Here is a 15,812-nt window from a genome sequence, read left to right as displayed (position 1 = left end):
GTTGGGCAACATCTCCTGATAGATGCTTCCTGCCAAGCCCTTCCTCTTTCAAAAGGCACCACCTGCTTTTTGCCCTCCACTCCACAGCCCCTTCCAGCTGACCATTAACAGCCATGCTAGGACTGGTGCTTCAGAGGTACCATTTGGGGAGATCGCCAGGGGTAGCTGTAGTTCAGAGCAGGGTCCCCTAGGAGTGCTTAGTACAAGGGGTCACACAGCAAGCTGAGGAAAAAGGCCCTCACAGGGGGGAGGCTGTTGGGATGGCATCCAGACAAGTCGATTTCCCTCGGACGCCTTATGTTTAAAGCCGAGCCTGGCAGTTTTCAGCACCCAAAGGCCTCCGGCTCCGTGGGCTGGTGCATTACTCAAGTCTTTGCCTAACAGCCCAGGGAGAAGCTGTGCTTCCCTTTACATCTCATTAATGGAAATCCCTGCTTCTAGCTCTCCTTGAGCGAGCGTAGGCACCCCTTACAGCCTGAAGGGACGCTCAAAGCCAATCCTGACTTGGGTAGGCTGGTTCTTTGCCACCCCCAGCTTCACCAGCAGTTGTTCTGCCCGGGGACAGGATACACTGCAAGCCCAACTCACGACAGCCACAAGACCTGTGTAAAATTGGGCTCATCTGGAGTGACATCCCCACGAAGGCAAAATCAAAACTGCAGCTCAGTGCCATTGAGGTTACATGGCACCAAGGAGAAGAGCATGGGGAGGAGGAACAGGGGACAAGACCCCGGGCCAGTGTTTGGCAAGCGATGAACAAAGGGCCAGGCCTGAGGTAAAGCAGCCAATTCCTTGAATGCTGTTTGAGGCTGGCAGGCTCAGGCCATGTCTACACTATATAGGCAAAATACTTCTAGTGTGGATGCAGCTTAAAACCAGCAAAACTGCACTTCTGCTGATATGGCTTATTCCAGCCACCCTGAGCAAGATAAGCTAAAGTTCTGTTTTGGTGAGATAGCTGTGTCTACACTAGTGGCTGTGGTTGGCACAGCTCAGTCGGTCAGTGATCATTGCTCTTCGCACCCCAGACCGACAAAACTCTGCGGGCAGGAGAAGTCTGTAGTGTAGACACAGCATCAGCATTCTTGGGTGGAAAGGGTACAATGTACTGCACCTTGTCCACAGCTCTTGCTAAAATGCTGAACGGGCTCCCAGCTCATCAATGCTTCCTCCTAACACAAAGGAGGGCCTTGTTATGGTGCAGCCCCACAAGCAGCAATATGGATCTAGTGACGCATCGGCATCAGAGCACTGACCCACCCCATGCCGAGCATTTCCTGCTCTCCCTGGTTACTTGCAAATATTTTATGCACACTCCATGGTGGATGCAGCCTGTAATTAGGATACAGGAAAAGAACATCATTCTCTCTAGAAAGATACAGAAAACTTGGCTCACCGTGTAGGGGAAAGAAGTACAAACACACCAGCAAGTAGTTTATGTGCATTTCTATTGGATATGAAGATACATACAACAGATCCCAGACACAGGTTATCTGTACCATCGCAAAAAGAGTGTGGATTTCTAAACAGCAGGAGCTAAGGAAAGTCCGGATACAGGCTGCAGCCCTTCACCTTAACTAACCTTCCAAAAACGAGGCGTGGTCCCGTCAGGTCATAAATACATTCTCTTGCTCAGTAAGTCCCAGTTTGCATTGAGAGGCAGAGAGAGACTTCCCTGAGCTGACAGTAGTGATACTTCAAGCAAGGGGGCCAGAAGACAAAACCAAAGCCAAGCTCCATGGAGTACGTTTCACTGACTTAAGGAGAGACCCAGGCTAATCAGCAGGCTAAGACCTCCTGCTCTGTGAAGACCAGAAAGATTCCAGCTTGTTAGGTCCTGTCTCCACTACAGACTTACTGCATTAACCGGAAAAGTCACACTGTCAATACTGTTTGAACTCAAGTGGAGACAGGCCGAGTGTACAGTAGCACCTTCTGCTGGCTGATCCCCAAAACAGCACTGTGGATGGTTTACAAGGCCCTGTGTAGCTGCCTAGAGAGCCTGCTAAGCAGTGTTGCCAGAAGAGAAACAGTGGGAAGAAAAATTAAAGTTCCCCACCAAACGGATCCAGTCCAAGAAAGATAACAGAGCAGAGAGTGACTGAAATTTACTTGAGCAGATCATGTTTGGTTTTAAGCAAAGGAGGATGGTACTGAAAATAAAGTATATTGTGAACTAAAGTTTTAGTGAGGCCTGCTTCAAAACTACCAGACGACTGCCCCCCAAAATGGGGAGATTTACATGAGTGGAGGAGTTTAGAGAAATGGTTATCTGAGGGCCAAATCCAGAAGTCCTTGCTCAGGCAAGACTCCCAAACTGAAGTCAGTGGGATTTTGCCCCCATAAGGACCTGTTAAAGCAGCAGATTCCCCATCTTATGGGCCTGACTGGATGGACAAATCGTGTGCTTCTCTCACACTCTGCTGAAGGGAGAGATTGCATGCATCCATTTCTCTCAGCAATTTTTCCCTGCAGAGCAGCTGTCAGTCTGACAGCCAGGAAGACGGTCAGATGGGTATGTTACTGGGGAAGGGTACTTGTGAATGAGGTGCTGTTACGACAAAGTCAAAGGAGCCTGCCAGAGCACTGGAGCAGCAGCACGTCCCAGCCAGTAGAATATCCATGTGGACATAGCTCCCTTCTCAGGGGCTCAGCCCAGAGCACATTGCTCATGGGCCCAACTATTCAGCCAAGGAGAAAGCTGAGGTTTTGTCTTTATGGAACCACTGCTTTGTAAACACCTACCGTGGGGCAGCACAGAGGCCCTTCCACAGGGAAAGGAATCTAGACAATAACCTGGAGGACCTCCTCACCCCCTCACGGTATTCATGTGCAAAACAAGTAGGAAGTAGACCTTTGGATTAACTCTTTAATACACTTGTGCATGTGTGCGTATAGCATAGAGGCAACTGTGAATTATAAGGCTATTGAGACATCAGCAGGTTCTGGAAATATCAAAGGCCCAGAGGGACGGCCACTAGGGGGCTTTCTGATGTGTCCAAGACCCCCACTGTTTCTCCATTTCTTTTTGCTCCCATACAATACATGGACTGTATGACAAAGAAAAACAGCCTCTTCCCTCCTTCTTCTAAGGGAAAGAGAAAGTGCTAACCAGGAAAAAATGAGCCAGCACACCCCAGCAGCCTGCCTACAGCCAGGTCGGATTTAAACCAGGAAGGAGAAAAAGGAGAATCCAAGGCTGAGAAATGCTTCAAGTTCTCCCCATTTCCACTCTCTGGTTTAAAGTCACGTTGAAAGCAGAACGGCTGCAGACCGCGCTCATGATATTTCCAGTTGTTTGGATGCTTTGAGCTGGCGGGAGGGACTGGAGACGGTTCACCCATCTGACCCCCTGGGCTGCACTAGCTTTTAAAAGGGCATCCCAGCTCACCACTAACAAGGTCTTTTAGCAAAAGGGCCAATCAATCAGTTGAAAATCCGTGTATTAGATATCCACGCGCACGCAGGGAAGTGGGTCAATCTAGTTGATATATATTCATATATAAAAGTGTATGTTGCCCTGCACATCGTTTTATATATCATATATATATATGTATATATTAAAAAAAAAAAAAATTCCAAAAGCCTAAACTGGAAAATCTCAAAGCCCCCAGTGCCGGGACTAAGGAAAGGACATTAGATCAGTCTGTGGCACCATTCACATGTTACCGTCCCTTCCCCTATCTCCACCTGCTGATCCAAGAGCTTAGTAAGCACAAGAGCATTCCTCAGTCCCAGCCTAACCCAAAGCTCCTATGCTCAGTTCTCCAGGGTTCTCCGCAGGTTCTGTGCAGTGCATCGGCTTGGCTGAGCGAAGACAATCCTCCCTGGGGCACTGCTGTGCTACAGCGCCCCCTAGTGCTGGCTCACCAAAGCTGTCTCGAGATGGGTCCTTGAGGGCTTCCAGCGTGTCTGCTTCGGCCTGGGGCGTGTGGGCACACAGGTCCTGCACCTTCTTGTTTAGGTCATTGCGCTCGGTCTGCAGGGCTCGGCACAGCTTCTCCAGGCGCTGGATTTTCACCTGAAGCCCTTCCAGCTCCTTGTCCCGAAGGGTTTTCTGCAAAAAGAGTCAACGGTCCCTAAGCAGCGAAGGTGAGGAATTGAGAGTCTTACAGCTAATACAGCAACCTAGGGTCTGAGGCGGGGGAAGAGAGGCAAAGGGAAACTCCTGGAAGAAACAGGCTAAGTTCACAGGCAAACATATCAGCAGTTACTGAAGGACCCAACACTCATATGCTGTCACCATCCTTTTCAACCTACCTGTTCCCCGGGGGTACAGGGAGTGACTGTCCATCTCGGTAGCACCTTCCTTTCAAGCATCATCATTAACCCTTGCTTCCCACCACGAGTTTGGTGAGTCTCGTTATCCCCTTTGCCTTAATTTGCCCCTCTGTACACTGAGGGGAAGGGACTTGCCCAAGATCACACAATGAGTCAGTGACAAAGCCAGGAATCAGACTCCTGGTACTGACTCCCAGTCGCCTGTTCTAATCACTAGATCGCTCTCTGATGCATTCGCCATGGGCTATTTGCCAGTCTCAGTGTACCCAATAAAATGCAGAGCTGAACCAGATGCCGCAGCGTGGTACCAAGGACGGGGCTTACCTCCTCAGCCATCTCCAGCAGAGCCTTGTTGCTGCTTTCCCAGCGAGACCGATACACCGTGGTCTCTTTCTCCAGCTTCTTGATCTTTTTTGTCATCTACAGAAATACAGTAATAAAAGGAAAAGAGAAACAGTGATACAGAGCGTCGCCATTGGCCAGTTTCTACAGCACCCTTGAGGGGGCATGGACATTCCCAGAGCAAGGGGTCAGATGCCAGCCGGCCCAGGAAAGTGCAGCAGCCCTTCTGCCTTGCCTCATCTCACCCACTGGAGTCAGTTTCACTGAGAGGGAATATTGACCAGGCCTCCCCAAGCCACCCATCGACCAGGGCCCAACAAACCCAAATAAGAGATGGGACTAAGCCACTCCCACGCCCAGCTCCAAACTCCCCATACCTTTGAGATGGCTCAGGTGCAGGCTCTGTCTATCACTGCTAACCCTAGACCAACCTCTCCCACCCCATCCCAGATCAACTCCATCCATCCTGTTCCACAGGAAAGCTCCTTCTGCTAATGATTGCTGTATCTAGCTGGTTTACTTCCCAGGAGTACGTGGCTCCTCGAGGATTTCTGAGGATGGTGAAAGCTGGCCTCCATGTGATCAAGGAGTTGCCGCTTTACCAGCTTGGAAACCTAGTGGGGATGGTGGCAGACAGTGGCTCTAACACATCAGAGAGGCCCATGCCAGCTCTCTGGCCAATAGGGGTGACAGCCACAGTACCTTTTCCATCTCCTGTTTGAATGTAGTGAACACCTCACTGCTTTTGGAAAGCGTGTTCTGAAACTCCTCAAACTTCTCTGTGTAGAGGGCCAGCTAGGGAGAGAGGGAATTACAGTTCAGCACCAAGTACCGTGACATTGCACAGCGGGCATCTTGTTTCAGCTTCCCTTCCCCATTCCTCCTCAGTCCAGTGTCCAGCATGGGAGAGGGTGGATTTCTGTGAAGAACTGAGCTGACTCTTAGGATTCAAGCCCTTGTGGTTCAGTAGAGCTCAGGGCTCTATGGTGTAACTCGCAGCACCAAGCTGCTATGCTCAGAGTCCTGGACTAGACAGAGGGGAACAATCCTCCCATCTTGCTTAGGCCCAATCCTGCAAGGTGCTGCATGCCCTCAACTTCCACTGACTTCAGCACCTCGCAGGATTAGGCCTTCTGTCCCGTGTGAAAGGACAACCTACCCCAGCACTGAGAAAGATGCTGGTAAAACTGGGACCTCTTCCTTCCTCCAAGGAAGCAGAGAGGTTAAAGGGCATAGGGAGGTCCTGCCCTGCATTGTACCTCCTGTGCTGATGGAGACCTTCCAAGCTTTGAAATCCAGGCGCCAACACAGCAGTGCAGACTGCCCCCTCCCCCAAGGGAACCAGGTTTCCTTCCACCTCTTTGCAGGATGAAGGGAACGATAAGAGCCAGACAGCCTGGGCCGTGCTACCTTACCTGCTGCTTGAGATGGGTCTCCTGCTGCTTCATCAGCTCACACATTCTCTGAGACTCCACGGCCTCTTTCAGCAGCTAGAGGAGAACGAGGGAGATGGGAATGCAGTTAGCTAACTGGACTCCAGGGAAGAGCTTGGGTCCATCCTATCTCAGGAAGGGCCAGCTGGGTCAGAATCAGACACACCTGCAAGGCAGGGGCTTGGCACTGATCCAGTAGCAAAGTACAGCCAGTGCTGAAGAACAGACCAGGGCTTCTATTGCTGGGGATGGCCACGGCAAAGGATACTGGACTGGGACAGCCTCATCTGGCTGGGCAATTCCTTACCTCCCAACGGGCCAGCGGCACTTAGGAAAGCGTTAGCAGGGAGGCGAGAGCGAAAAGGTTCAACAGGATTTGCTAAGACCGTTGCCAAAGCTGGAGACTTACAAAGTCCTTCTCCCGCTGGTGTCTCTCCTCTGCCTCCTTCAGCATCTCCTGGGCCTGCTGGAGCTTGGCATCCACCAGTTGCTGCTGCAAGTCCTTGTGTTTGAACACCTTCTCGATATGCTGCCAAGGGAAACACAGGGGCTGTTCCGAACAGGTCACCTACGCTCTGCTCCGTTAATGATCCTGCAGGACACTTCCACAGGCCGCCCAGAGGCCCTGTGCGTTCTATGTGGGGCAGGCCCACTAGTTCATAGTATCTGGGTTAGCGAAGGAAGGACCTCTAACTCACGTGACTGCATGGGGGAGGCGGCAGTCTGGTGCTTAGAGTACCAGGCTCCTCGGTTCTAATCCTCTCTCTGCCACTGGCTCGCTGCCTGGGGCAAGTCACTTCACCGCTCTATGGCTCGGTTTCCCAGTTGTAATATGGTGATAAGGAGTATCAGGCAGGTCTGGGGTGACTAGCTCTGTGCAGCCAACAGCACTGCAGTGCTATCATGACCTAAATGAATAATCATCCCAGTCTCCAGGAATCCACATCGTGTGTGTGAGTGAGTGAGAGAGAGAGAGAAGTGGAGGAAACATCCCCCTCCCAGCTGCCCCAGGATTCCATCTGCTCTGAAGACCCCCCCCATCCCCCCCCTCCCTGCTAGGCCCCAGTTTTCCTCCTCCGATGGGTGCCCCACCTCCTCCCGCAGCTCATACTGCTCAATGAGTTTTTTCAGCCTCTCTGCCAGCTCCATGTTCTCCTGGCGTAGCTTGGAGTTCCGCTCGTTGTGTTGCTCCATCTGCAGCTGGATGTCATTCAGCGTCACCTGGAAATGGGACGTCACTTCCTTCCGCTTCTCCTCCTCCTCCCGTGCGCGCTGGACGCCTTCCTCCTATGGGAGGAGAGGAAAAGGAACGGAGGGACCCAGGTCAATCCCTCGTGTAATGCACAGGGAACATCTGACCAGTTCACCCACAGAGCAACTTACCCAGATCACCCTGCCCTTCAGGGCACAGGTTCTATTGTTTAGGCCAAAGAGGTTTGCGTGGCCCCTGCCCTGCATCCTCCCGTCCCCCAGCCCACCTTGGTGCCCTTTTCCCCCTGTCTCCAACTATCCATCCACCTGAGACAAAAGGCAGACAATGGACAAGTCAGGTCTGCCCATTTCAGCTGTCCTGCGCTGGGTAGGTTTAGCGATGGGAAAGAGATGGGCAGTATCGTGGAGTGAAATCGAACACAGGGCTATGCAGAAAGTGGGCTGGCCTCAGACAGTCTCACATAGACCAGACTGACTCCCATGTGGGGTAAGGCTGAATGCCAGATACTGCTTTCTACCCAGGGGTTCCCAGCTATGAAAACTCAAGAGTGCGACTAGTACTCCAGGCTCCCAGCTTCCCATCTTATCAAAGAGCCTCTGTGCTGGATACCAGGGCACTGCCACTGCACACCTCCTTCATCTGGGATTCTCCAGCCCATCGCAACGCACCAGTTGCTCTAAACTGTCTGTCCGTCTCACTAGACATGCCAAATCCCCCATCTCTCACGGTCTGTGCAAGCAGGGCCGGATCTAGGATTTTTGCCGCCCCAAGCAAAAACAATTTTGGCCGCCCCGGTTTTTTCTTACCCCACCCCCGGCCCCGCCTCAACTCCGCCCCTTCCCCAAATCCCCAGCCCTGCCTCCTTCCCCCAGGCTCTCAAGCCTAGGAGGGAGGGAGGGAGGGAGAGGGAGAAGCAGCGTGTGCGCCGCGGCCACTCGGGGTCTCCCCCTCCCTCCCAGGCTCTCAAACCCGGGAGGGAGGGGGAGATCCCAAGTGGCCGCGGCACGCGAAACAGCTGATTCATGCGCCGCTGCTCCCCCTCCCTCCCAGGCTCTCAAACCCGGGAGGGAGGGGGAGATCCCGAGCAGCCGTGGCGCGCGAATCAGCTGTTTCGTGCGCCATGGCCGCTCGGGATCTCCCCCTCCCTCCCGGGTTTGAGAGCCTGGGAGGGAGGGCGAGCAGCGGCGTGCGAGCGGCAACAGCGGAGGTGAGTTAGGGCGGCCGGGGCACATTTTTAGGGGCGGCATGGCCCGCGCCAGAATGCCGCCCCTAAAAATGTGCCGCCCCAAGCACCAGCTTGTTTTGCTGGTGCCTAGAGCCGGCCCTGTGTGCAAGCTAAGAAGCAGTGCAAGGTCAGCACACTAACAAATGGCAGGCAGTAGGCAATGGCTGGTACGGCCAAGCCCTTACTCCGGTAAATGAGTACAGTTCCCCTAACAGGTTGGCAACCACTGATCTGGGGGAGAGAGAGAAAACAGAGTCCTGTTCCATTGGTGCCTCTCTCTCAGGTTCAGAGCTCCCGAGGTGGGAAGCGAGGAGGCTCTTGCCTTGAGGGTGCGGTTGTGTCTCTGGAGCTCACGGCACAAGCTCTCCAGCTTGCTGCGGGCCAGGATGGCCTTGCTATGTTCACTCCTCAGATGGTCCTTCTCCTGCACCAGCTGAGTCTGCTTCTTCTGCAGGATCTTCATCTGCTTCTGGGAGTTCCTGTGCTCTTCCAGCTGGAGGGAGGGAGAAGCAGAGAGGGAAAGATGCAGCAGACTCCAGCTACACCCCAGGGAGGGGGTTCTGGGTTCAGGGGGAGAACGTTCTAGCCCCCAAGAGAATAACAAGAGCATCACAGTGCAAACAGTCACTGCAGTAATGAGGCCTGGAGAAAGCCATGGCTCATACAGCCCCCCATTCCAGCAAGAGCTCTCGCTGGGCACAGCACCTTTCCTGCAGCCAGGGGCTGGCTCTAGCATTAAATACTGTCCTTGGCTTAGATGCAGGTGGGGTGTGGAGTACAGTGTTATCTCAATGGCGTGGGCCTCAGCCTCTATCCCTGGACTCATCACTCTACAGGAACCTCTTTGGGCACCATTCGCTATTCTGGATTCCAATGGAACTTATTTCTGTGAGGACGGCTCTGAGTCAGGCCGTTCCCTGTACAGCTAATCCATAGCCACGTGCTTCTTTCCAGTATTAAAATAGCTCTTATATTGTGGAGAGGGAGTGATGTCTAGTGGTTGGTGCAGGGGAAATTGGGAGTCTGGACTCCTGGATCCCATCTGTGGCTGTGTCAGTGATATTGGGGCAGTGATTTCCCCTCTTTGTGCCTCAGTTTTCACACCTGTAAAATGGTGATGAGGCTACCCACCTTGTAAGGGACTGTGAGGCTGGCTTCTTGCATGGAAGGTGCTGTAGACATGCTAAGTATTAATCAACCCTCACAAACTCCATGAGAGATGGGTCGGTATCATTATCCCCTGCTCTAGCTGCACAGAAGGGACCATTGTGATCATCTAGTCTGATCTCCTGTATGGCACAGGCCATAAAACTTCCCCCAAATAATTTCTAGAGCAGATTTTTTAGAAGAATATCCAATCTGGATTTAAAAAATCTCTGGAAACCTGGGTTCAAAAATGCAGCTAGGTTTAATAACCCAGGTTTAATAACTGCAGCGTATGCATGGGCTATCCCCCTCAACCTAGGGCCATGTCTGTCTCCTGTGGCGCCAAACAATCTTGTTCCCTCAGCAGTGAGAGATGTCTCCCGCCCTAGAGCCTGAAGCGTAGTGCTAGGAACTGACCAGCTCAGCGTATTTCTTGCACAGTGCTGCCAGCTTCTCCTCTGGGGTGCTCAGCGTGTTCAGCGTCTGCATCAGCAAAGTGATCTCCTTGCCTGGAAATGCAAGACATAAAGCAGAAACAGCTCTTTCACACGGAGCTCTGGGTCACAAGACAAAGGGGAAGCACCCAAGTGGAAACCAGAAGCTGCTACATTCCCTGCTCCAAATACACACAAAACCACAGCTAGGATCCCGGATGCACTTCCTAGATTCTCCACATGAATTTGAGCCACCAGTGTAATTTAGTTTGGGGTGGTTTCCTTGGGAGGATGGACTCCAGAGACCTAGGTTCAATTCCCTGCTCTGCCACTGACTTCTTGTGAGACCTCGGGAAAGTTACTTAGGTCCAGGTCCTCAAAGGTATTTAGACATCTCATTAATTTCAGTGAGAGGTAGGTGCCTAAATAGACATCTTCCCAGGCCTAATTTTTAAGCCTGACCCAGACCCAAGCCCACCTGACGTAAGCTCAGGTTGTTTCCTGACCTGACCCCAACAGTTCCCCACTGCCGAACCTGCATCAGCACAACTGCCATCTCCTGCTGGGGGGTTGGATCTGCTCCTCAGACCCATGGGGCCAGTGTGGGGGCAGCTGCAAGTGCCTGCGTGCACTGTGACTCCCCAGCACAACCAGTCTGCAGCACACACGGTGCAGCAAGGTGGTGGTGCTCAGTTCGAGCAGGACATGCAGCCACCCGAGTGCTGACCCCCGGGCAGGAGGAGCGCCGACCAGAGCCGGTCTGGTTGTTTTCCTACCTGACCCAGACTCAACACCTGTAGTCAAATCCCATGGGGTTCGGGTCAGGCTGCAGGGCTCTATAGCTAAATACCTTTGAAGATCTGAGCCTCAGTCTTAGTTCCCCATCTGCACATGGGTGCCATGAGAATAAGTACATTAAATCAATGAGATGCTCAGATATTGCAGTAGTGGGGGGGTCATATCAATACTAAGATAGATGGCTGGATAAGCAACTTGACCTAGGCCACACAGACATCATGTGGCTCAGCAGGAAATAGAACTTGGGAGTCTTGGACTCGCACGTCCAGGTTTAACTGCTAAACCATCCCAACCTCCGGTAAATGCAGCGGAGGAAAGACGTTTAATGCATAGTTGTGTGTGCAATTTCATGCCTAATTTTTAAAGCAATTACAATAAACGTAGATGCAAATTAGACGGGCAATTGCACACTCGTTTTGCACGCTTACCCTCTTTGGAAATCCCCTGTAGCCAGCTTATGCAGATCAAACAGGGCGATTTACTTTCTCATCCAAATGCAGGAATGACTGATGGTCTCTGTAGGATCTCACCTGCATCCTTCTCTTTTACTGAGAGCGTGTGTGTGGGGGAAGACAGTTCTCCGAAGCCGTGCACTCAGCCTGGCACAAAGCGCAAAGCTGTATGTGCCCTGCCCAAAACTGTGTGCACCCGGAATTCAGACACTCCGTCAGTGCTCAGGGTTGCTCTGTGCCTGAGCAGCACAGGGCATATTTCTTCACATCCCTATGGCACACGGAGCCATATCATTTTTCAGCATCGCTGTGCAGTGCATGGTTAGGATGCTTATTTCACTGACTTTAGCATAGGGCAGTTAAATCACTATGAAAATGGAAGGCCCCAGGAGGAAAGTTCCCCACCCCAGGCTGGCCACAGACCAAGGCTGGGAACCCCTACCGAGACCCTTGGCTTTCTTCTTCTCCTGGGCCCGTTTCTGATCACGCTCCCCACACTCGTCATTGGCTCGGAACTCCTCGGTCCCCTTGGAGCCCTCCTTCTCTCCATTCATCTCAGGGCAGCCTGGCTCCTGCTCGCCATTCCTGGGGGATTCGCTCCGGCACTTGTCCGCTTCGTCTGGCTCCGCGGGCTCGCTCTGCCCACCATCATCTCCTGGACCTTCCTGGCTGGCATCCACACAGTATGTGTTCAAGATGTCCTCCAGCTGCCTGCTCAGTTCTTCAGAGACATCACACATGGCAGGCTGGGAGGATTTTGTCTCCTCCTCCACACGAGAAGCTGTGGGAGACAGGAGAGGCGAGGACAAATGCATGACACTTTCTCTAACAATTTCTATTCTGCTAGCTCCTCTCTGCAGTAGCCCTGTGTAATAACCAGAGAGCAGCGGAAAGGCTTCCTACCAGGGCCAGCAAACTTTCAACAACATGCACTCTCCTGGGGTACTGCATCTCTAACTAGCTGCTCTGACAATGGAGCTGCACTTCTGGCTGAGTTCCTTTCCAATCTAGGGAGCATGACCAGGCTCCCAACATCTGTCAGTGGCAAAACTCCCACTACATTTATTGGGAGCAGGCTCAACGTGCATTGTCCTTCAAAAGTACAGCCTCCTAAGATCCGCTCCTGGAGTGAAGTATATGGTTTAGAACCTATCTTAGCTCAGAGACAGACTTCCTCCTTAGGCACCACCCTGACAGCAGAGGTCTGTAAGTCATCTCAACCACTGGGCATTGACCAGACCCCAAATTTACTGGTCATCAGTGTGGATGGCAGGGTTCATTTCAACCAACTACTTACTTAATTAGAGGGCTTCCCAAGCTGGAGGGTTATTTTCGTTATATCTATAGCACCAATAGCAGAGCAAATGCATAGGCTCGGGGGTGGTGGTGGTGAGGGGGCGGCTAATAATAATGCCCAATAAAGCAGGTCTGTTTGATTTTTTGACTCTAAGGTCCTAGAGGTCAGAGCAATGGATGAACAGTAAATAATTCAATACAGCCAGCTCAGAACTAGTGGTGGATGCATCTTCACCCCTTTGTATCCACCATCCCATACACACGGTTACTACTTTGGGACTGCACATATACAGACATTACACACACCTGATATGAAACCCAGGACTCTGCTTCTAAAGCCACAGGCCTCCCCCATGTGAGTGAATGGAAATTTGTTACAACAGCCACCCCAGAGAGAAAGCCACAGCCAGGCTTGGCCACTCAGTTCAACACAGAAACACACCCTCATTCTTATGCTGCTCCTCACTGGTCAGGCTCTCAGAATTGCCAGCAGCAGAAGGCTCGGAGTTGCATGTCCTGGACTGGCTTGGGGAGTCCCCAGCTTCAGGGGGTGCTGCTGCCTCGGCTAAGTCTCCTTCCTCTAGCACCAGATTGCTGTTCATTTTGGGAGGACTAGCAGGCAGCAGAGCGGCTTTGTTCTCCCCACCTTGGTTCTTCATCAAGGCTTTTCTCCCCACTCAGTCTCAATAAACCCTGGTGAAAGAGAAATGTCACCCGAGTTTAGTTTTAAGAAATGAGGATTCATGGGATTTTAGCAGAAATCACCACCCTGCAACAGACTGACTGCTAGGTGACATCAACAGGGATCGAAACATTCAGAACTGGGAGAGCAAGGTTCTTCCCTGACCCTCCCCATCCAGTGCTAGCTGTAAGACTCATACACTGCCTCTTAATCAACAGCAGCTTTGTTACCCCATTCTGCTATTGGAAAGCGCACACATCCTTCCTCCCATATCTCCAAGCTATCCCCCTTGCCATAAAGAGTTCACGTCAGGGTAACTGTTCCTCCAGCTGAGTAAACTGTTCCTCCAAACCCCTGGAGTAAATGGTTCTCTCACTTCTGTATTCTGCAGACCGCAGCCTTCTGATAGACCCAGGTCCCCACCCCTCACTTCATGCTTTGCTCTCAGAACATTTCATTCCACAAGCCACTAGGAAATGGGTTCCATGGATCACAGCATTAGCCTAGAGGGGCCCATGCAGGCTGACATGAGAACCTCTCTCTCTAGTATTGAATGCATTGCCTTTACTAAGCACAGAGGCCAAAATCTTGAATCAGGCTCCTCAAGACAGAAGAGGGGCCAGCGTCTATTAAAACAACAGGCGCATTTGGCTGGAGGGAAAGCATGCAATTTCCAAGAAGAGCTGGTGGTCAAAGAGATTTATCAACAACTCCATGAACCACAACTGACAGACGCAGGCCAAATTCCACCTTCTTTCTATGTTCATGCCCCTCCAGGGATACACTCTCTCTCTCACCCTCAATCTCTCATTCACCACCCAGATGACAAGAAAAGTAATTGCTGCAGCAACCCTGCAGTCTCCCGTTTCAGAGACGCTTACGATTCTGAAACACAGGCAGCTTCTCTGTCCCAGAACAATCCGGATCCCATGTATGACAAGAGAAAAACGGTGTCCCAAATTTGGGCCTAGCTACACACGGTTAATCTATGCCTCTTCTCAGAGGGCAACACAGGGCACAACCAGCCACGTGAAGCCAGGGGAGGAAGTTAAAAAGTAACGGGGGCCAGGCAAGCACGGCACCTGTTCATGCACAGGCACCAAGATGGACCCATCTCTCACCTGCAGGCCTAGCAGCACTGATTTCCCACAGTGCATACAGCCCCTTTGTCACAAACGCTCCCTCTCCCTGTGGCATCCCACACTCTGCACACACCACTACACTACCCCATGGGGCCTGTGGTGCCACACCCCACTCTACAGAGCCCACAGGCTCCACTGCAAGTGCCCTGTGCCAGCCCCCACTGCGCTATGCACTATGCCCCCCCCAAGCTGCCCTAGATACCCCGTGATTCCCCGCACTGCCCTCGCCTGGCCCGCAGCACCCACAGCACCCAGCCCTGCCCCAATTCCACCCTGCCCCATTCACACACACACACACTCCTCCCCCACCCCCCCCACCCCGGCCCTCACAGACCCCTCCCCCCCGGCCCTCACAGACCCCCCCCTCCCGCCCCCCGCGCGGGCTCCCTCTGCCCCGAAGGTTGCAGGCGGGATGTCACCCCTACCCTGCAATGACATCACCGACGTACCACGTGACGTCACCGCCGAGTAGCTTGACGTAGCTCCCTACCCTCAGCCAATCAGTAGCGGCCGCCGGCCGCACTCCGGCAGATCGGAGAGCCCCCTACATACGGGTCCCCACTGCCCCCAGCTCCCCCTCGGCGCTCGGCGGCCCTTCTTCCTCGCGGCGGAGCTCTGGGACGGGGCAAGCGGTTGCAACCTCCAGCCCGGGCCTCTGAGCGGGTACAGAGAGCGCATGCGTCGTCACCCGCCGGGCCCGCCAGCCAATCCGCGAGCGGGCGGCGCGAGGCCTGCCGGGAAATACAGCTAAGCGGCGGCATTCGAGGCGGGCAGCCGGTGCGACTACATCTCCCGGCATGCCTCGCGCCAGGGGGCGATAATACATCTCCCGGCGTGCAACGCGACAGGAAGGGCGGGGGGGGGGAAGAGCAGTGCAGGCAGGAGGCGCCCCCTCCTCGTGCCCTCAGCGGCGGGGGAGACACAAGCCAGGGGGCAGGGTGGGGGAGCTGTGAGGGGAGGGGGCAGGGAGACACAAGCCAGGGGGCAGGGTGGGGGAGCTGTGAGGGGAGGGGGCAGGGTGGGGGAGCTGTGAGGGGAGGCCTCATGCACAAGCCTGGCTGCTGTAATGTCTCTTAACTATAACTTCAGCAGCAGGTTTAGTTCCCCCCCCCCTTGCTTTAGGGAGTGGTAAAGGCAGCTTTTTTGTTGATTGTGTTTGACAAGGCCTCTGGTTTTCAACTGGAACACCTGGTCAAAAAGGGACCCTGGCAGCTCCCATAAGCATCGCTGACCAGGCTGTTAAAAGTCAGGAGGGCTAAGGCAGGCTTCTTGCAGTGCGCTCTCCCTGCCCCAAGCACTGGCTCTGCAGCTCCCATTGGCCAGGACCCTAGCCAATGGGAGCTGCAGGGGCAGTGCCTGCAGTGTGCA

At 53.2% G+C, this 15,812-nt stretch overlaps 1 protein-coding gene across 2 annotated transcripts; it reads right to left on the bottom strand.

Annotated features, from left to right (window-relative positions):
- Positions 1-1,431: 1,431 nt before the first annotated feature.
- TXLNA (taxilin alpha) lies at positions 1,432-15,089 on the bottom strand. Of its 2 annotated transcripts, none has more exons than XM_054011864.1 (11): positions 14,894-15,089; positions 13,063-13,313; positions 11,767-12,105; positions 10,058-10,149; positions 8,817-8,987; positions 7,149-7,343; positions 6,466-6,585; positions 6,039-6,113; positions 5,326-5,418; positions 4,606-4,701; positions 1,432-4,057 (listed from the first exon to the last, which is right to left on the bottom strand). In XM_054011864.1, exons 2-11 carry the CDS (start codon positions 13,277-13,279, stop codon positions 3,740-3,742), a joined length of 1,716 nt encoding a protein of 571 aa, XP_053867839.1. In that variant the 5' UTR covers positions 13,280-13,313; positions 14,894-15,089; the 3' UTR covers positions 1,432-3,739. The 2 variants fall into 2 exon arrangements, with proteins under 2 accessions (XP_053867839.1, XP_053867840.1); XM_054011865.1 differs by lacking the exon at positions 14,894-15,089 and adding an exon at positions 14,424-14,599.
- Positions 15,090-15,812: the final 723 nt, after the last annotated feature.

The sequence above is a fragment of the Malaclemys terrapin genome, chromosome 22, assembly GCF_027887155.1.
Source record: "Malaclemys terrapin pileata isolate rMalTer1 chromosome 22, rMalTer1.hap1, whole genome shotgun sequence".
Classification (NCBI taxonomy): domain Eukaryota; kingdom Metazoa; phylum Chordata; order Testudines; family Emydidae; genus Malaclemys; species Malaclemys terrapin.
This window is presented reverse-complemented; position numbering and strand designations above follow the sequence as displayed.